Source organism: Catharus ustulatus, chromosome 3 (genome assembly GCF_009819885.2).
Source record: "Catharus ustulatus isolate bCatUst1 chromosome 3, bCatUst1.pri.v2, whole genome shotgun sequence".
Taxonomy (NCBI): Eukaryota; Metazoa; Chordata; class Aves; order Passeriformes; family Turdidae; genus Catharus; species Catharus ustulatus.
Genome location: NC_046223.1, coordinates 77,758,136 through 77,779,441, shown reverse-complemented (window position 1 = coordinate 77,779,441; position 21,306 = coordinate 77,758,136). Strand labels below are relative to the sequence as shown.

At 41.3% G+C, this 21,306-nt stretch overlaps 1 protein-coding gene across 3 annotated transcripts in view; it reads left to right on the top strand.

Moving 5' to 3' along the window:
* The window catches only part of KLHL32 (kelch like family member 32), a 122,129-nt gene extending 101,819 nt beyond the window's left edge, over positions 1-20,310 (top strand). For all 3 annotated transcript variants that reach the window (XM_033053723.2, XM_033053722.2, XM_033053724.2), the window contains 5 exons: positions 1,665-2,391; positions 12,711-12,769; positions 15,166-15,358; positions 17,500-17,594; positions 19,399-20,310. In XM_033053723.2, the coding sequence (XP_032909614.1) occupies positions 1,665-2,391; positions 12,711-12,769; positions 15,166-15,358; positions 17,500-17,594; positions 19,399-19,560 (1,236 nt within the window). In that variant the 3' untranslated portion in view covers positions 19,561-20,310. The remainder of the gene's footprint in view (positions 1-1,664; positions 2,392-12,710; positions 12,770-15,165; positions 15,359-17,499; positions 17,595-19,398) is intronic.
* The last annotated feature ends 996 nt before the right edge of the window (positions 20,311-21,306 follow it).

Below are 21,306 nucleotides of genomic sequence, written 5' to 3'. Positions count from 1 at the left end.
CAGGGCCATAAGAGTTAGCTGAAAATTTTTCTATCACTCAGCTTGTTAGAAACACCCACTCCACGAGTTCTGTGTCAAAATGATTTAAAGAATCAAGTAGTTATTTCTAATCCAGGACTAGTCAATGTCTTTGATAATGACTTGGATGAAAGAATAATAAGGGATTTATATTCTCAGAAAATCAGAAGGTGAAATAGTTTTCTAGGACTTTGGAAAATACAGTTTGGATTGAGAATAATCTTGACTGGAGCAGTGGCCAAAAGTAATAGTAGAAAGTTTAGTAATGACAGAGAAAGCATGATACTCTGTGGAAGTTCTGCAAAAAAAACCAAAAACACATAAACAAACCAAAAAAAAAAACCAACAACAAAAAAGGTGAGAATAGTACTCAGTCATAACCTTAAATAAGCATCATCAGCATCATAGTGCACTTGACAGTCTTACAAAGTGATGTACAAGCAAGAATGCATGGATTGTTACTATCAAAGAGATTCTTCCAACCTATTCACCATTACTACAGCCTTAAGATGAAGATTATGCCCAGTTTTGAACATCAAGCATTAAACATTTCAATAACAGAAAACTGTGAGCCAAGCAACAGAGATTTAGAAAATATGACCTAAGATGCATTGAAATACATTTTTCGTTCACTGGAGAGGAAACTTGCACCAATAGTAAAATGCATCTGAGGGGGAGAAGAAGAAGAAGGTAAAAAAATCCTTTTCATTCCATATGGATGAATCATTTTCAAGGGTTGCTCTGGAATATAAACCCAAAGGTGGAAAATGGAGCGATGAGTTTAAGGGTTTAAAGATTGCATATGTAAGAGGAAAAATCTCTCTGAGAGGATATCAGAGCATGGGAATGGTTTTCCTGAGGAAGTTTTGGTATCTTCATAGCTGAATGTTTTCAAGAATAACTTACACAACATTTCTTGAAATGGTTTAGGCCGTTCCTGATCTCCTTTTAGGACCAGTTGGATCCAATAAGCTTTATGTGATTTGAATGCTATGTTAAATTTTGAATGTTGATACTACCTGCAATTGCTGAATTGTTGCTTTCTGTCTGCTCCAAACCAGCAGGGCCTCTTCTGTGCTTCTCTCTTCTCTGACTTTATTTTTTGTCCCCTTACACCTTTCTCCACTTCATAAATAAAATAAAATTAAGGAGAAAAAAAATTTGAAGGATTCAGTATGTAATGTATTACAGTTCTTCAATGTTTTGTCATAAATGGGATTAAATATGGAGGGCAGAAAAGGCTTTTCTTTGTAATCTTCTGACATTAGTCTTCTTTCTAGTGTACCTGTGATTCCAGTGATCCCATAGCCCCAGTGTTTATATTATTTTTCCAGCAGCTTGATTCAGGAATAGCATGGTCTCCAGCAACACTAACAGATTGCACAAGAGTATTGCATAGCAGCTGACAATGCTGTGAAAATTGTTTAGGGGAGCTGGTGCAATACAATGTTTCTGTATATACACTGAACCTTTTTATGTGGACTAATAGGCTTTCACGGCTGCTTTTTAGATTTATAGGTACAACCACTGAGGCAAGTATATATTTGCTCTTGGAATGCAAGCGAGTTTCAAAAGACCCTATTTTGACCAAATTGTATGCAAATAACATGTGTCATGTTTTTCCCTTCCTTCCCCCCCACTTTTAGCTGGCTGTGAGGTGGCTGGAACACAACTGCCGCTACCAGTACCTGGATGAACTCCTCCAGTACGTCCGCTTTGGCCTTATGGATGTGGATACACTGCATACTGTAGCTCTTACTCATCCTCTTGTCCAAGCCAGTGAAACTGCAACAGCGCTCATTAATGAGGCCTTGGCTTACCACCAGAGCATCTATGCACAGCCAGTCTGGCAAACTGCAAGGACAAAGCCTCGCTTCCAGTCCGACACTCTTTATATTATTGGTGGGAAAAAACGAGAAGTCTGCAAAGTGAAGGAATTGCGATACTTCAATCCAGTAGACCAGGAGAACGTTCACATCGCGGGGATCGCTAACTGGAGCGAGCTGGCGCCTATGCCGGTGGGGAGGAGCCACCACTGCGTTGCAGTGATGGGAGACTTTCTCTTTGTAGCTGGTGGAGAGGTGGAGCACTCCACAGGGCGCACGTGTGCCGTGAGAACTGTCTGTCGGTACGACCCCCGCACTAACTGCTGGGCGGAGATAGCTCCGATGAAGAACTGCCGGGAGCACTTTGTGCTGGGAGCCGTGGATGAGTACCTCTATGCCGTAGGGGGCAGGAACGAATTGCGTCAAGTGTTGCCCACAGTTGAACGCTACTGCCCCAAGAAGAACAAGTGGACCTTTGTACAGTCCTTTGATCGGTCACTCTCATGCCATGCGGGATATGTGGTGGATGGTCTTCTTTGGATATCAGGTAGAAAACGTTTCACACAGTTTGAGGTACTAACAAAATACCAAAATACTGGCTTGAATTAAAGTAATAAATCTTTGGTTTATATGTCATGATAACTTTTCTCTTTGGGGAGGACAAAGGAACTGAAGCCTCATTAGAAGTATAGGGGCATAATGTATACATTGCACTCAATGTTTCAGAGTTGCTGATATCATATGTGCTGTCTCCAGTTGCCATTCATAAATCACAGTGAACTGGATAACGCACTTTTGGACAAATTTCCAATGATAAATTCTGTGTGCTTCCTACAAACAAACAAAACCAGACATTGTTTCTGTAATATAATCTGGTACTTTTGACAGTGACCGGACCTGAGGGAATGGCCTGAAGTTGTGTCAGGGAAGGTTTAGGTTGTATGTGAGGAAAAGGTTCTTCACCCACAGGTTGATTGGGCACTGGAACAGGCTCCCCAGGGGCGTGGTCATAACACCAGCCTGACAGAGTTCAAGAAGCATTTGGACAACACTTGCAGGCAGATGGTGTGGTTCCTGAGCCTGTGCAGGGCCTGGAATTGGACTTTGATGATTCCTGTGTGTCCCTTCCAACTCAGAATATTCTATAATTCTATGATTCATTTATTCCTGATGATGAAATGGAAAATTAAGTACCTGTTAGCTTGTGTTATTCCAGGGCTTGAAGGTAGATGCATGATTTACTTGCATTTGCTCTTCAGGATATTGCAACGTGCCAAGATGACCGTTTTTAGAAATCATCCATGGCTCTGTCCATAACTAGTGCACAAGGCTGTCTGGATGTAATCACAACTTTATGGCACTGATAGATGAATGTATAGACCAAAAATAATGTGTCGTTTACAACTGAGTCTTTAGTTGTTATGTTCCATTGATGGGGGTGGGAGGACTTAGTTTCCTCAGTCTTTGTAGTGGGGATTACAGTAATTTCACGATTATAAGCCGCACCATTTTGACTAAAATTTTGGTCCGAACCCAAAGTGCGGCTTATAATCAGGTGCGGCTTATATATGGACAAAGAACAAAAAGTTGCTGTTTTAGTTTGGAGGACAGGTGTCTGCTGAGAAAGTCAGGAACTTCTCTTTGAAATGGAGAATGTAAACCCCCTCTCTCCAAATTATTATAATTTGGAAATCAAGGGGCTTTCAGGCAAAAATATGGAAATTAGGAATAACAGTTCTTTTCTAGGGAAATCAAAATAGAAATACAGTACTACAAAGAAACAAACTCCAAACCCTGACAAAGTCAGAGTACAACCTGACACCCCATCAGGCAGGGTGTTGGTAGCAGTCCCATTAAATGGTGACTGCATCCTCTTGCAGTGACAGATGTGGCTCAGTTGGAGCAGTGCTCCTGTACAAGGTGCAGTTTCCCTCTGGAGGTCCAGTGGTGATGTGGAGAAATCCGGTTTTCCACTGGAGTCCAGTGGAGAAAGGGACTCCCTTAGTGTCCCAAAGCCTCTGTTTTTATCTTGGTAAGAAATGTTGGGCTCTTCCCCCTGGCTGGAGCAACTTCCAATGGGATGCAGTAATTTTATCAGTCACACAGTGGGACTCAATGGGCCATTAGCAGAAAATGACTCGCTGGAAGAAGGATGGGGTGTGAAAAGATAAAGAACAATGCCCCGCCTGGTTTCAATGGATGGCCCATTAGCAGATTATCTGCCATTGAGATAAGGATCACTGTCCCAACCCTCAACAGATGGTGATAGAATAGATAGTTTTTATCACACTCTGTATTGTAACATGCGGCTTATAATCAGGTGCGGCTTATATACGGACAAAAAACCAAAAAGTTGTTAAAACCAGAAGTGCGGCTTATACTCAGTGCGGCTTATAATCGTGAAATTACTGTAGTTATTCTGGAATATGACTGATGCTCTCTACAGAAGATTTGACAGAAAAATGTTCCCCCTTTACTAAGAAGTGTGCCATGGAAGGTTATATAGTTATAATATTTATTAAGGAAGCTAATGAGTAAACGGGGCCAGCCCTTGAGGTAAATGTTCAGTGATTGGTATCTTCCCCATAGATACCCTCTGGGGATTTTAATATGGTCTGGAATGCCTCTGGTGAAGAGATGGAATATGAATGGAAGATTAAGTTAGCTTCTCAGGCCTTCGCTGTGCTTCTCAAAGTGTGTTGTTTAGGCTAGCAGATGTACCTTTCTGTCCCTATGGATTAAGTGCCTCATGGGAATGGATTCCCAAGCATTGGCAGGGGAATTAGCAGGTATTTTAATGCATACACACTAAAGTCATGAATGATGGCTTTGGAATTAAGAGCAGGACAGAACACAGAAAATCACCAAGATCCCTGGCAGGTACTTTGGGTAATTTTCTCTAGTGACCATAATTTAGGGAGTTTTGTAGAGTTTGTGCTCTGTGAATCCTGAGGTGAGACCCAGATACAGTATGGGACACAATTTCTCCCTTAGGCTACCAGCTGGGTGTATTTAGAGCATTATCCTTTTTATTCACTACTTTTCCTATTTTATTAGCAGAGAGGGATGTGTATCTGCAGTGGGCATTTCAAATACATGGATGTTACTACTGTTGTGTCTTGATTGCTGGGGTTTTTCTTCCTGTTTTGTGGTTTACATTTGTCAGTATTTGTGAAGAATAGGACCTTTTAAAAAATTGTGTTAAGCAGTCTCACATAAAATCTAAAAATCCAACAGTGTGGTCTTTCCTCCAGTAAATGAAAAAAGTAATAATTTTTGTCTTAATTTAATGAAAAAAAACCAAAACCCAAACAACAAAACAACCAAAACTCAAGAAAGTATTTGATAGCAATTTTTAAGTCAAAGATGGTTGAAGATTAAATTTAGTCTTTCCAGATTTACTAGGAAAGGGGAAATTATCCTGAGGATTAATTCATGTGCTTAGTTATGTAGGTGAAAGGAATACATACCTGTGTGTTTTAAATTCCACTTGTGTTTAGAAAATGATGCGGAGTGATATTGTGTTCAAGGATATGCCTCCAGCAGAGCTGTAGAGTCAGTGGAGGAGGTAAGTGGAAGCCTGCTGGATGAATTCTTTAAAACTGGGTGAAACAACAAAAAATATTTTATCAGTAATTTTCCATTTATATTTGAAAATGCTACCAACAGTGGAATAAGGTAGACACTTTCAGCTTTTCAGTTCTGTTTTGTTAGGTTCTAAGAAAGTGCTTAGAAGTTTTGAGTCGCTCAATTATGACAGGTTATTATGAGGTACGAGAGCATACTTACTACACTTCAGTAGATATCGATATGAATTTTTTACTCTCACACTGAAACCTGGTTGTGTATTGAATAGAGTTATTTTAAAAAGAAAAGTGGATGGAGATGTAATAACTGTAGCTAGCTTTCTATTATTAATTAATTGCTTAGGACCAGAATGTAGCTCGTGGTACATGTACATTCAGGGGCTGGGGAATAGTACAGAGAGATGTTTTATTGTATCTTAGTCACTGCTGGAAAATCCACTGTTCATCACTGAATATAAGATGTTAGCATAAAAGTAATTAGTAATGCAGGAGGGAACCTAATTTTGAAGTATGTGGCCTAAAATTAGGTAATTAAAAAATTAGTCTGAGTTAGAAATGTTTCTGAGCTGTATCCCTGCTGCTTTTTCTGGGAAGTACAGGTCATCAGCAAAGAGCTCTCAAAGTCAGTCTGTTACTACCAGCTGGCAAGGGAACTGTGGAAATGTGCCCAGTATTTTATTGAGGGAATAAATTAAATAGTGATAATATAAGCTTCTAGCCCTTCTATTTGGAGAGAGAGTCATCAAAGCTTGATCTGCACACTGACCATTTACTTACTCAGTGCCTCTGCTGTAGCCCCATGCCCTCTTAAAGGCTTTGCTGATCAAAAGCTAACTAGACTTCAGGGATTTCTATTATTATTGGGATTAATTTTCAGCTTTGCTTTGCTGCTCCTTTGGGACAAATATGACAAGGCTTCAAAAATAATAGATAATAAAATTATGGCAAAGGCCGTAGGAAAGGAAAATGGACAAAACAAACCACTGTATGAGTTTACACTCTGGCAGTAGGAGGTGGGTGGCTGGTGTTCAGGTGACAGAAGGACTCCTCAGCTGCTACCGCCTCTTTGGGGTTTTTAACCTGACAGAAGCAGATTAAAAGAGGGAGCCTTTTGCCCTAGTCAGTCCCTCTGCTTAGCACAAGTGAGTTTAGCCCTTGAGTTTTCTGAGTTCCATATTTTCATGTTTATGTCACTATATATTGTTTTTCGGGCACAGTCCTATTTTTATTTTCTTCTTTAAAGAAAAACAAAACATGAGAATTTATTAAAATAATGTGCTGGTTTTGACTGGGATAGAAGTAACTTTCCTCGCAGCAGCTAGTCTGGGCAATGTTTTGGATTTGTGCTGGAAACAGTCCGGTTAACATGGGGATGTTTTTGTATTGCTGAGCAGTGTTTCTACGGAGTGAAGGTGGTTTTAATTTCTCATCCCACCCCACCAGTGAGGAGGCTGGGGATGGGCAAGGGTTTGGGAGGGGACACAACCAGGACAGCTGACCCCCGCTGACCAAAGGGATATTCCAGATCATATGGTGTCATGCTCAGCATGTAAAGCTGGAGGAAGAAGGAGGAAATGGGGGGTGTTCATAGTGCTGATATTTGACTTCCCAAATCACCATTATGCTTGATGGATCCCTGCTCTCCTGGAATAGCTGAACACCTGCCTGCTCATAGGAAGCAGTGAATTAATTCCATGTTTTGCTTTGCTTGTATGCCTGGTTTTTGCATTACCTGTTAAACTCCCTTTATCCCAACTCACTAATTTTCTCAGTTTTACTTTTCCAATTCTCTCCCCCATGCCATGCTGGGGGAGTGAATGAGTGGCTGTGTGAGGCTGAGTTGCTGACTGAGGTTAAACCACAATGTACTGACATTGCATTGGGCAGATGGTTTGGAAATTTTATAGAAAGGTGATTCTTCCAGGCCATGACCAATTTCACAAATTAATTGCATGCCACAGTGCTTGAAAAGTGAAGTATTTCAGTGAAATATAAATAAAGTACACTAAACACTTTGGAGTTCAACATGACTAACAATCACTAACATCTATAAAAGCGGGGAAATATTTTCCATAAGAGCAAGGACTTGAACTATGCCCATTTCCCAGCATCCTCTGTGGAGTGCACATGCAAACCTGGAGACCTCCTTTTCTATCCACCTTAACCTTCCTCCACCAGTATAGGTCTAGTGCCCCTCGGGACATCGAGGGGCAGGAACCTCTGCCAGGCATTCCAGCTCTGGGCCATTCCTGCACCTGCATCTTGGGTTAATGACACTTCCCTTTGCCTTGGGTGCTCCAGAGATTAGCACATGAAAAGTCTTGTTTAAAACAAAGTGTTACACTGGTGTTTTGCAGAGGCCTGGGTTGTCTGACCTTAAGTGTGTCAGCTAAAATAACATCTTGACATGCACATAAAAACTCAGCTTGGGGGAAGGGGGTAAACAAGCCATCCCTGTACAATTGCTTTGTACTTAATATTTTTTTTTTCAAACTTCAAGATTCATTCTTTTGATTTTTTTAAATTGTTTTTTCCCTATGGTGGAGATTTTGACTAAGGAAATGATGGTGATAACATATCTTGAAGAATTATTCTGAGTTTGCAAGTGATTTGTGATGAAAAGTATGGCCTTACTATCCATAGGCTGTCATGAAGTATTTTTTCTGATCAAAAGCCTATAAAGTTATTTTATGAAAAATAATCTGGAATAGGAGTTCACAGAATCTATCCAAATCAAGTTTTATAATGTGGCTGGCACAGGATTTACTGGGAATGGGAGATTAACAAGTGCATAAAAATTGCCTTATGGCCCAGTCTTAGTCTCTATATGTTCTATGTATATACAGACTTCATTTTTACTGTATTTGAATGAATGATTTCACACCTTTCAGTGATGGACATTATTGGTTTGATGCCATTGATTGAATGTAAACATCCAGCTTTAATTATTTAAACAAACCTAGGGCTTGTTCCCCTCTTGTTTGTGGCTGGATTGCATCTGGAGCCAAAGAGCACTAGAGCTGCTGTTGGCCTCTTCCAGGGGACTCCTTACCCTGGGAGAAGATGCTCCAGCTCAGCTGTGCTCACTGCACCCGGCTTGGCTGCAGCAAGAGGCAGCAGGTTTGCATGATGAGGAAAAATTATCTTGTGTTTAACACACAGATGCCTAAGGGAGGAGAGATTTCTCCTTTAAAATAGCAGAGCACCTCAGGGTACGTGTCATGGGTTTCTGTCTATTCCCTGGATTTTCTGGAAGGAGCACACATGGGAGCTCTTTGCCAACATGTAGTTTTACACGTCTCCCAGTGAACTCGGATTGCTGCACACAGCCTAGTTTGGGGACTGCAGAGAGAGTTGTGATATTTTCTGGGGGATTTGGACTGGATTTGATTTCTCCAGTCAAATGAGAGCCTTGCTAGGCCACGTGACAAATGTGGCTTATAAATTGTCATTTAGGAAAATGTTGAATCCTAAATGAATCAACATTTAGGAAAATGTCAAGTGTTGATTGCCTTCTACCCTTATTTTTTTTAGAGGTGTGTCTTGAAGGAGTTTCTCAGTACAGTTTGTGGGGTGTTTGGGGGGATTGTAATAGCATAAAATGTTTCTCAAGTGTGGGAAAGGAATGGACGAGGTGTGTTTTGGAATCCTTGAGCAATTTCTCCATGTAGAGTGGCACTGTTGCATGAATTAGGAATTTACAGGTCTTGGAAGGCTTAAAAAGCAACATTTGCAGCCTGCAAGGGAGTAAGGGACAGTTATTGTGGCGGTGTAAAAGCATTGTGAGCCCATGGGCCTTTCCACAAGGGTGTGTTCCTGTCTGCAAGAAACGCAGTCTTGTCCTGAGGGTGCTCCTTGCCTCCCAGGAACTGGAGTCCTCAAAGCAAGCTGCCCACGTTAAAGCGGTGTAATCATCACTCTGTTTACAAAAATAGCAAATGCTGACCAAATTGTAAATTTTCTGTCATTTAACTAGACAGACTTTTTTTCTCCTTCTCTCTTGGGTTACTACCACATTAGTTGTTATTGCTTGACATCAAATTTAATAGTGTAGTTTGATTGTTAACTACTTTCTCTCGTTATGATGCCTCTCTGTCCTCTCCTCATAGAAAACACAGCAGAGAAGTTTAAGAAATTCTCTCAGAATTACCCCGTTTATTTTCTGAGAAAGTATGTATTATTTTTAGTACCATTTAAACTCTTTTCCCCCTTCCTTTCTTATTTTTAAGAGACATATTTTTGCTCTTTCGCCCTTTCCCAGCTGTCTGTAGTATTTAAAAAAAATAGTTCAAGAGGACATTGCAGACTTGTTAAATTTGAATTTTGGCAGAAAATTTTAAACTTTTGCTATAGCACTTCAAAGTTAGAAGGAACTAGAGTTTGAAAATTGATGCAGATATAAGATGGCATATTTAATGACAGATGTATCTATAGAAACCTGTTAAGATGCAGATTATCCCCCTGGGGAGGGGAGATCAAAACTGCCAATCTATAAAATATACTTGTTAGGGGAAGGCATGGAATCTATCTCTGTGAGCACTTTGATTGCAGGGGACAGTGTAGCAGCATGTGGCATCATAACCTAAGAGCAGACAAATCAGCTTGATGACTTTCAAAGCCAAGAATACTGCTGGAGGCAAGGGTACTCCAGTCTAGAAGAAATTAAAACATATAGAGACTGTTATTAATTCCAGATCTATTTTTGTGTAGTCAAATCTGTATGCAAATCCTTAGCATCTCATTTTGGCAGATTAATCTAAAAGTGAAGAGCGGTATGTGAAGGGAATGTAATGATAAAACACCAGAGATGAGCAATATTGCAGGGGAAAAGATGTAAGCTGTGTACTTGATGTGAGGGGCTCTTTGTGAAGAGAAGGAAATAATTTTGCTTGTTTGCTTATTTTATTACTTTACGAGGAAGCAACACTCTTCTTTCTCTTCTTCCTTCACATCTTTCCCCCCAGATTAAGGTGTCCTTTCAGAATGGAAATGTATGACCAAGCATTGTGTTTCAAATGTGTCTCCTGTAGTTTAACATTCTGGAGGTAATAATCCAAATAACTATGATTTTTATTTTTCAAAATACTAATCTGATGTCTTTTTTCAGACATTGTGATGAGAGTGAAAATAACTGTATGTAAAAAAAAAAAAAAATCAAATTACAAAACAGGTAATATAAAAGATTGTTTTGTCTGTGTGGCTGATGACCACTAGGAATGTGAAGGCTGCACAACAGTGTAAAGACAAATAACAGATTGTGAGATCAGACACAGGGGCAGTCTTTTCTTTCCAATGCCTGTTCCTGTTTGTGCACTTCACATGTGCTGTGATGGGCAGGGTGTGGCACAGTGTGATGGAAACAGTTTGGAGAGCCTACATCTCATCCCAGCTGTCTCAGCCTGTGAGCATCTCTGAGCTGGGAGTTTGGGCTGCCATCCCTCTGTAGGCACCCATTATAGGCTGGTGCTTGCAGAGATGCACCCAACTAAAACCATCGTTTCTCCTTGCTGCTGCAGTTGAAGAAAATACTCTAAAATAGATGTATCTGTAGTTTCTGCTATAGATTCTTGGCCCCACTCAAGTTTTTTGGAGTGATCAGAGGGCACTTCTATGTCAGCAAGTAGCTTAGCCCAGTAGGAGCAGATCAACAGGTAAAACCTTGGCACCAAGTTCTCTATGTTTACTCCATGAACCCTTTGCATTTTTTGCTTTGAACTAGGTTTGTTCTGGTCCTCTGGCTCAAATGTTCCCAGTGCTCAGATGGTACAAAGCCAAAAAGACCAGTTATTATTTCACACCCTTATGCTGACATAGGAACTGGAGCATGGCTGGTGCACATCTGGAGCAGAGCTTCTGGTTTAACTTGAATGCACACCAGTCCCAACTTACAGCCTAAAATGACATGAGGGAGCTGGCAGAGTGCTTCAAAATCACAATATGGCTCTGAACCAAAATGCTGCCCTTGGCCTAGCTGGCGGGTGGCAAAATGAGGACTCCTTAGCACAGGGCTTGGGGATAAAAGGGTAAAAAACAGCCCAGCAAGCTTAGTGGGACTGGGCCATAGCTCAGCCAGCAGGAATGTAAGTCACTGTGCTGCTGTCCCAGCTGAAACAGGGTATGCCCTCACAAAAAGGGAAGTGTCAACAAAATGAAATGTAATAAGATGAAAATCCTCCCTCTCGTTTCTATGAATTTGGTCCACTATTGGTACATGCTGTTAAAACTGCAATATAAATAGTTTGTCTGTCACTATGAGTGTCCCTGGTCTGTGGGCACTGATGTGCCCTAATTCTGCCCAGCCCTCTTGGCAGGATGAAGGTGAGGTGCAGCTTGCAGGGTTGTTTCTGATTCCATCTTCCCACGGGCCCAGCATGGTGACAGAGGGAAACTTGGATCTGTGGCAGTGCTGCAGTGACACCATGTCCCCAGAAGGCTTGAGCACATTCAAAACCATGTTTGCACAGGTAAGATTATAGATGAAGAAGTTTTCCATGTTTACTTAGTGCAATCTACCATTTAAAACAAAACAAGAAGAGGATGACTGGGCATTAAATGTCTCTTTACAGTGTTGAGGTAAACAGATGGTTTGCAGCATCTATTTGGGTAGATCTGTTCTGAGCTTCTCTGAGGTGCTTTACACCATGCTTTCTTGACCACTGTTGAAAAGTAAAGGGTAGGTTTGTTTCTGGTTGCTGTGGAGGAATTTTCCAACCTAAGTTTACAACTAAACAAGGAGATGTTTTCTCTAGAATACAAGCTAAGTAGAGAATTTCTTTCAAATGTTTAGGTAAGCACATTTGCACTGTCTTGAACTGTGCTTTCTAAGTGGCAGTAGTATCCCTTGTCATGCTCCTGGTGAGGCACAGCTCTGACCTCTTCTTTCTCATTGATGCAAGCCCACCTCCTCCTCTTTTAAACTGTGTCACACACTGTATGTTCCTTGGAACAGGAATGGGTTTTATCTTTGTGTCTTGATGAAGGCTTAATGCACAGTTATGTATAAACAGATCAACTTTTAACTCATTTTGGCCCAAGAAATTAGCTCTACAATTATGGGGGGTGTTTATTGATGCTGCTCTGTGTCTGTATATTTGACAAATGGAGCTGCTTTTCCCCTTGTAAGTAGATTAAGAAGTGCAATGGAATGAAAGCAGAAGTGGTGGTATGCAATATAATGATTATCTGCAAATGAACTCTAGAATTGGTTATTTTGCTGTACTGATCTTGGTCCTGGCTATGCTTATATGAAAAAATGTAACCTGTATAAACTCTTTTATAGGAGGAGTAACAAATACTGCACAATATCAAAATAGACTCATGGTCTATGATCCTAAGCAGGTGAGTGTCTGTGCTATATATGTTTTGTTTCAAACAGATCTCTTGGTAAATACATACAAAGATTTCATAAGGCTAAAAGTGCTGACCATTTGAATTAGTGGTGTATTAAATTCACTTTGTACTGATGTATCAGTTTAACAGAGTAATGGAGACCCTGACAACTTACTATGTTTTTTAAGCCTGCAGGAATTGGAAACATCTTAGATTAAACACAGAAATGTGCTTTAAATCCCCTGTATTTACCATTATTTATTTTGCTGCCGCTTTTTTTTTTCTTTTTTTTTTTTTTTTTTTTTGTAATCCAGCAGTCCTGGGCAATGTGTACTCAAAGTCAGTGTTCCAAAACTGCTCCTTGTCATTGGCATTTCTGTTTTGAATTGCATATATGGTCCTTTTTGTTTCCTGAATACTTGGAGAACTGTACTACCTGGCCGTGACTTACTCTGCTGACTGCAACGGTGCCTATCATTTCATTACCCAAGCACCTAAAATATCTTTTAGGGATTATTTCATACATTATGTATGTGTTTTGATTAGGTTAGCACAGCTCAGTAACCATTTCCGAGGGTTAGGGCATGGTTGTGCCCTCTTGCTTGTATTAGGAATTAAAAGTCCTAAGCTTGCAATCAGAGTTGCATAGCCTGATTTACACCCACGTGGAAGAGTATTGACTTTTCTGATTGTAGGATAGAGGCTTTGATTGCTGTATTTGGAGCAAAATTGTTCCAGGAGATACTTCTGTGTGGTTCCCACAGACTTTTTAAAGCATCACACATATGGGGCCTGAAGCAGAAAGCAGGAGATGACACACCTGCCTTGTTCTTTTTGAGGTGCAGGTTTATCATTGACTACAAATGCTGACTGTCCTAAATCCAAGGAGCAATTACAGGTAGCAATCTTACACTGCTTGTGAGGGGGACACCTGTTTGGATGCCATGTCTCAATTGTGTACCTTTCACCTGGGCTCTTCACTTGCTGATGTGAAAGTTGCACCCCAAAATTCCGCTGCTGGGGCTGCCTCGGTGTGCCATGCTGGTGGCGAGGAGCCCGCCCTGGCGCGTGAAGAGTTACAGGGGAATTGTGCACTCGCATTCTTCAAAAGACGTCTGCTTCGTGTTTGTACACACCAACTCTCTTTAAAAATTCTGCTGGCATATTGTTTACGGTGGCTACTGGAAACCATCACATCTGCTTGCATCTCGCGCGGAATCTCAATAGCTCTATCAGGGAGCGCCGGCGCCCGCTCCTGCGCGAGGCCTTTGTGGCGAGTCGATAATGCCTGCCATCTGCCACCGAGCACACAGCTACCTGCCAACAAGCCGGCTGCGCTGACCTCTGCTTCCCCACCGCTGATTAGTATTCACACACCGCCTTATTAGAAATGACCCTGTCAGGCCCCTCTGTTTCGCTGCCTTTGCAGTGCTTTGAGGCTCACCTGGCAGGCACTGCAGTGGAGGAAGCTAAAGATATAATCAGGGGATGCAGGCAGGCTTTGCAAAGCAGATGGTGTCTATAGTCTGGTGTTAAGAGACTGGACTACTAATGCAAACATTAATGCCCAATATTCAACTATTACACATTGAAATGTGTAGCTATATATTGTGAAGGTTAAAAGGCAGAAGGCTTAGAGACTCTGGAGTTGCTGCACATGTATCACAAAAAAATTCCTCACACATTTTTAACTTCCTCCACTTAAATTCAGATTGTTTGATTTGGTAGGCATAGCTGGAGCAATTGTTTTCTCAGGTATAAAATACTCTGCTTTAATCCCTTGTCTTCCATGTCTTCCTGCCTCTCTTCTCAACAGATAAAATTCTTGAATATTGTTAATGAGTAAGAAAAATTCACAAAAGTTTGTTACTTTCTAAGTTGCCACAAATGAAGGATTGACATTAGACCAAATGTATCATTTGAGAAGATTCTTTAGGAAATTATTTTTCCTGTTGCTTTATTCACCAAGGATAAGATCAAATAAGCTTCTGAATAACAAAAGGCAGAAGAATCTCTCTTCTCTTGTAACAGAGCTCATGGTACAGATAATTTTAGCACTGTATACAAAGGAGACATTTAATAATCTGGTTTAAGGAGAATTTGCTAGTGAGTTATAGAGAAAAAAATATATATTTGAAACCTGATGAGCTAGACAAAAAAAAATAGAGCAAGAAATGCCATTAAATTAATGAACCTAAATGTGAGAACTGTCAACCACATATTGAAAGTCCACTATCCTCATTCAGTGTTACAACCAGCACACATCTAGCATATGAACAGAACCAGGATATGCACCTGTGATTCCTGACCAAGGGTAAGAAGAAACCAGTACTGTGCTACTGTTCACTGCACTGCCACTGTAGGGGTGTCTGAGCAGTGCTTAGACAAGCTCTCTCTCTTTCCAGAACAAATGGTCGAGCCGTAGCCCGATGCTGCAGAGGAGGGTGTATCACTCCATGGCCGCTGTCCAAAGGAAGCTGTACGTGTTGGGTGGGAACGACCTGGACTACAACAACGACCGCATCCTGGTCCGTCACATAGACTCCTACAGCATAGACACTGACCAGTGGACCCGCTGCAGCTTCAACATGCTGACAGGTGAGCACTGGGCAAAAGGGATGCTCACTACTCTTGAACTGAAACATCTTTTCCCTTTAGATGCCTTTATTATGTGGAACTCCATGAACTTACTAGTAATGTTTCCAATTTAGGGACCAAAAAGACACTTTTCATTACAATTCTGGCATTCAGTGGTCTATAGAACATTTGTTTTAGCACATTGTACATTAAATTTTGAAGAAGGTGCAGATAAATTTCATTTAATTAAGCAGTCAAAAATAATTTGTCATAATATCACCAGTACTCTTTTTTGATTCTCCAAAAGCTTGCCTGTGGTATTGGTTTAGCTCCCTGTTTGAGTGTACAAGAGACTGATGTATCTTTGCCATGTAACGTCATTTTGTAGTGGTTTCTGCTGAAATTATAGGGCAAAGCTTTCATTGAAATCTGTTAACTCTCACTTATTTCTAAACAGTATCTTCTTAATAAATTACCCAAAAGGACATGTCCTTGTAGGAATTCCATCAAGTCAGAAATTGAGTGCTTAGTTAACTACAGGATCTGTAAAGTTCTTCTTGACTTATTAGGAAGAACTGTTAGAGCTGGAACTTGCAAAACACTGCAGCTCACTGTCCCTGCCGCCCAGTCTACCAAAGTTCACCTCCACCTGATACAACTCCCAGATGTAGTATCCCCTTGAATCCCAGGGAGAGACAGAATCATGGAATGGTTTGATTTGGAAGACACCTTTTTTATCATCTAGTTCCAAACCCCTGCCATGGGCAGGGACACCTCCCACTGGATCAAGTTGCTCAAAGCTTCATCCAACCTTGAGCACCTTCTGTGATTGGGCATCCACAACTTCTTTTGGTAGCCTCACCACCCTCAGAGTAAAGACTTTCTTCCTAATATCTAATCTAAACCTACTCACTTCCAGCTTGAAGCAAATCCCCCTTGTCCTGTCACTACATGTCCTTTTAAAAAGTCCCTCTCCAACTCTCTGGTGGGCTCTCTGCTGGTGGTGGAAGGGCACAACTAGGTCAGGCTGAAGCGTTCTCTTCTTCAGGCTGAGCAGACCCCAATTCTCGCAGCCGTTCATCATTGGAGAGGTGCTCCATCTCTCTAATCAACTTGGTGACCTCCTCTGGAGTTGTTCCAACAGACCACTACCCCTCCTGTGGTAAGATACCCAGGGCCGGACACTGCACTCCTGGTGGGGTCTCACCAGGTGGAGTCGAGGTGCAGAATCACCTCCCTGAACCTGTTGGCCATGCTTCCAGACAGGCTTGTGACTCAGAGAAGCACCAACAGTAGGGTTGCTTGGTTTCCAAATCAGGCCATCAGAGTACTTGATGGACACTAGGGAGAGAGGCATAGATTAAAAAGGAATTACACATGGTCTAACAGAACTGATTTTTCATATGTCTTTTACTCACTCATTAATTATTTTATTACGTGGAGGACCTGATAGCCTTTGAGAAGGATGTCATCTGATTTGCAAATGCAAAGCCCTAGCCCCACAGGCACCCTCCTTATTCTGGAGCTGACCCTGTCCCACTAAATGCTGTGAGGCAGCTTCCTCTCCACTGCCTCCAGTTTGTGATCTGTGCCTTAAGAAGCTATCTGAGCCTTTCTTTCTGTCAGTCCAACTGGCAGTAAATGTGCCTGGTGAACTGTGTAGGTACAGATTTTTTAAAGGCTGTATTTTTCCTTTGAAACTTCCAAACTTGTCAGGAGATCGTTGCCATGGGGATGAACTTGTGCAGCAGCTCCTGTGATTTTCACCGTGCTTGTACCTGGAGGAGCTGAACAGGTGTGGGCAGCACGTGAGGGGCACTCTCAGTCTCCATGGCTGTTTGGTGTTGGTGTCTGATGGAGGCTGAGGGGCAGGTGGGGACCGTGCCTGTCACCTGTGACACACGTGAGGAAGGAGCAGATGGTCCCCTGCACAGCCACATTAATGCTCCTCTGGGCTTATTGCTCATCTGAGCACCAGGCAGGGCCCCTGCAGAGAGCAAGGAGCTGCCCCCACACCTCACTTTTACTCCAACATGTTGGGAATTCTGAAACAGTCAAGTTACTGGCAGGAGTGTTTGCATCCCATTACAGAACTGCAGTACTCGATGTTAAAAGGGTTAATTGAACACTGAAAGTGGTTTCTATTTCCTTCTTTGCTTTAGGTCAAAATGAGTCTGGAGTTGCTGTCCACAATGGTAGAATATATTTAGTTGGTGGCTATTCGATTTGGACAAATGAGCCTTTGGCATGTATCCAGGTGAGCGATTTAGGTTTCTTTTAAAGTCTTTTCCAGTAATTTTGCAAGTATAAGTTTTGCACAGCTGTTATTAAAAAAGGAAAATACATGTGAAGAGGAGAGATTAAGGTTATTTCTTATGCAGCCACTGAACCTGCATAAACAGAGGGGAAATACTGTAGATATTAAAAGTATTTCCAGATGAGCCAATAGATGCAATTCCTGTAAAATATTCCAGTAAACCAGGATTGAATTGTCTTTCCTTTGGCAAGATTTGGATAAAATAATGTGTATATATTCACTGGTTACACATTCAAGTTCAAAATTAAAAGGTTTGCAGATATTGGTGATGGGGCTAAGAATTTTGCAGCGCATGTTGGGATTTTTCTTTTCTTTCCAACTTGTGTTCCTGAAGGACAGCCGGACTAAAGTTGTTCATTGATCAAGCACAGTCAGCCTGCTACCTGCCCTACTGCTTTAAAGCTTCAATGGAAGCTTTCTGATCCCTGCCCTAGGCAATGGGATTGTCCAACAAACTCTTCTGCTCTCCCATCTCTTATAAAAGCAGCTCACCTGCAGATCCATGGCTTTCATGGCATATTTTGGTGCAGAAGTAAGGAATTCTTATCTTTCTGCATGTTTCTCAGTGAAGCAGTTTTGCATCACAGCCACTGCTTTGTGACTCTGGGCAGTTAAAGACAGAACTTCTTGTTTATATCTCAGTTTCTGCACTTTTGCTGATAAACAATGATCTTATTAGCTTCCAACCTTTTGGATTTTAGAATTTCACCTCCAAACTGTCCCATAAGACTAGAAGTTAGGCTTAGCATAAGAAGGGAGTATATTAGGTTGCCAAGCTGCTGGTCCTGTATTGAACACTTAGTATGATGAATTTGTAAAGAGTAAGATAATGCAAGATAAACAGTTAAAAACATGTTCTGATCATTAGCATAATTGTGTTTTAGCAATTGTTGGGTACTATACCAAAAAATTTATTGGAAAAAATTATTCAGGCTGACTTGGATATAGATGACATATAGTGCTTTGATGGAGTAATAGCACAGTATAGAGGTATAGCAGCTGTGCTCCACCAGTGAGATCGTTTATAATCTAACAGGTAGTTTGCAGTATTGCACCTGGGTTTTGAATACGGCTTAGTGACAAGCAAAAATAATCCTGGGATCTTGCTTTCTTAAATGGACATTTGTCCACACCCCCAGACTGCTCGTGAACTGGCAGCCTGCCTGACACAGTCTCCACATAAAAGGGAAAAGAAATATAATGAGTGATTTGGCAGAGCTGTGTGTGCTGTCCCTGCTCAGCTGTTGGCAGTGTGCCTGGCTTTAACCAGCAAAACTAGCCCTTTTGTCTTCCAGTTGAGGAAAACTGAGGTTGCTCTCTCCTTTGGAAGAAAAAATTCCACTTTTTTCAAATACCTTTACTTACTTTAGGTCAGTAATTTATTTGGCATTCCCATCTTCCATAGAGCTTCTGTGCCCCCTAAATACCTTGGAGCTGATAAACGATTTGTGCTCTGCGCTGACAGGAGCCCTTCTGTGCAGAGTAACCCACTTGCAGGGCTGCACATTCTCCTGCCAGGAAGCAGGATCCAGTGTCATTGTTTGCTCCCAAGTGCCACAGCACTCAGGTTTTGGATTGGGTGATGAGAACAGCAAATGGATCACCAGATCCATAATAATCTAAAAATTATCTGAAACTACTTTTCTGCTGGAATTAATTGTAAATACATGAGGTGGGTGCCAGCAAATTTTGTTTCAGCTTTCTTCTTTGATCCCAAAAATATTTTGTATGCTTTGCCATGCAGGTGCTGGATGTTAGCAAGGAGGGGAAGGAAGAGGTATTCTATGGGCCTACACTCCCCTTTGCTTCCAATGGAATAGCAGCCTGCTTCCTTCCAGCTCCTTATTTCACGTGCCCCAACCTTCAGACTCTGCAAGTGCCTCACCACAGGATTGGCACAATGTGACACATTCCTTGTACTTCACAGCATCAGAAGTGGAGGGGGAAAACATCAAACCCTGGGTTTCTGTGGATCAGTGAGAAGAATCAATCCGCTTGGGCTGCTGCTTTACCATCACACATCTGTCTTAAAGTCGTATCACAGCAAGCAGGCAGGGAGTTACAAAGCCTGTGTGCGGTTTCTCTTCTCGACCTCAAACGTAGAAGCAGATATGTGAGAGCATTGTGCATTTCTGCTGGTGACTGACTGCTTGCTACTTGTCTTCTTCATTTCCTTATGCAACTTCGTCAGATATTGTGGAAGCTCTGAGCTTTCCCTGCTGCTCTTTGGAGTCTGCACATTCCGTTGTTCACCAGTGGCGATTTCAAAGACAATTAAAAAGCTCTGTTTGTTTTGACAAAGATGATATAATACTGTGCTGATTATGCAACTTACTCAATACCTTTGGCAAAAAGAATAACAAATGTGTTGACTTCCAATTCCAAACTCCATCGTTTACAGTTTCTCATTTAATAATGCTTCATCTGAAATTTAAATACTTCAAAACAGATTAAAAGAAAAATAAAAAACAAACAAGCCCTATAGCATATGAGAAACAGATAAAAATTGTCTCAGCTGAAAGGCAAAGAAAATGAAGCCTCATGGTTAAATTCATGTCTGAACTGAATGTGTTTGTCTTAGAATCTAAAGATTGTTTGGGATGTCATTTACCAAGGTCTACTACCAAATAAATGTTACCTTCTGTCATATGATCAATTCTTCCTGGCAGCTGCAGTCTTTTAATGGTGGAGATCAGCCTCTTTACTGTATAATTAAAATGTGCCATTTACTAAATATTTTTAATATCCAGTTTGCAAGGGGTCACCACATTTACAATTATCAATGAACAGTCTCATTTTGTCCAACATATGGTCCCACAAATCACTGGTCTCCAGAGGCTAAACAGGTGTAGAACAATGTCAATATTTATTTATTTATTCTTTCAGTTTATACAGTTTGTCTCCATTCCACTCTCTAGGCATATGCCAGCAAATACTCAAACCAGATATATTTTGGCTTTGCTTGGCTACTGCAGCCCCTGTCTCTTATCTCTGTGTTTTATTTACATATTGAACAAAAATGTCAATGTTTGTAAATATTAACCAAGCATGTAATTAAATCTTTCTCTATTTCTGATTTATGGATACTCTGCACTTCTCTGCCTTACCTACTGATCAGCTCCCTGCCACTGTGCTGCCTGAGCAGACTTATCAAATTCCTGCTGATGCTCCTGCAGCAGTAGCCCGTGCCTATGCCTGTGCCTGCTGGATGGGAACAGGTTTGACTTTGTCCAGTGAGCAGCACTTTCCAATCAAAACTATCTTTTAACTTTTAAGGGTTTGATTACAGGGAGGTAACTTTAGTATCGTTTCTGTCTCTGCTGGGCGATGTACGGGGGGAGTATCACCTCTCCTTTTCCATATTTATCAGGTTGGAATGTTTTGTGGTTGGTTTTTGGTTGTTTATTTGGTTTTTGCATTTTGGGGTTTTTTTGCTGAGCTTTCTCACTTTTGTTGCCTCGAGCAGAGGTGCAGTTGCAGTCTTTGCCTGGCACACCTACTTGAATTGCTAACATTATCTCCCTCTGTGCACCAAGCATGCCTGTATCTGGGCAGGACTTTTCTCCATGCTGCATGGGAGCTGGATAGGCTGCACATCAAGACATATTTTAATTTCTTGGTTTAATTTGTTTGATCTCCTGGAAATCTGCAT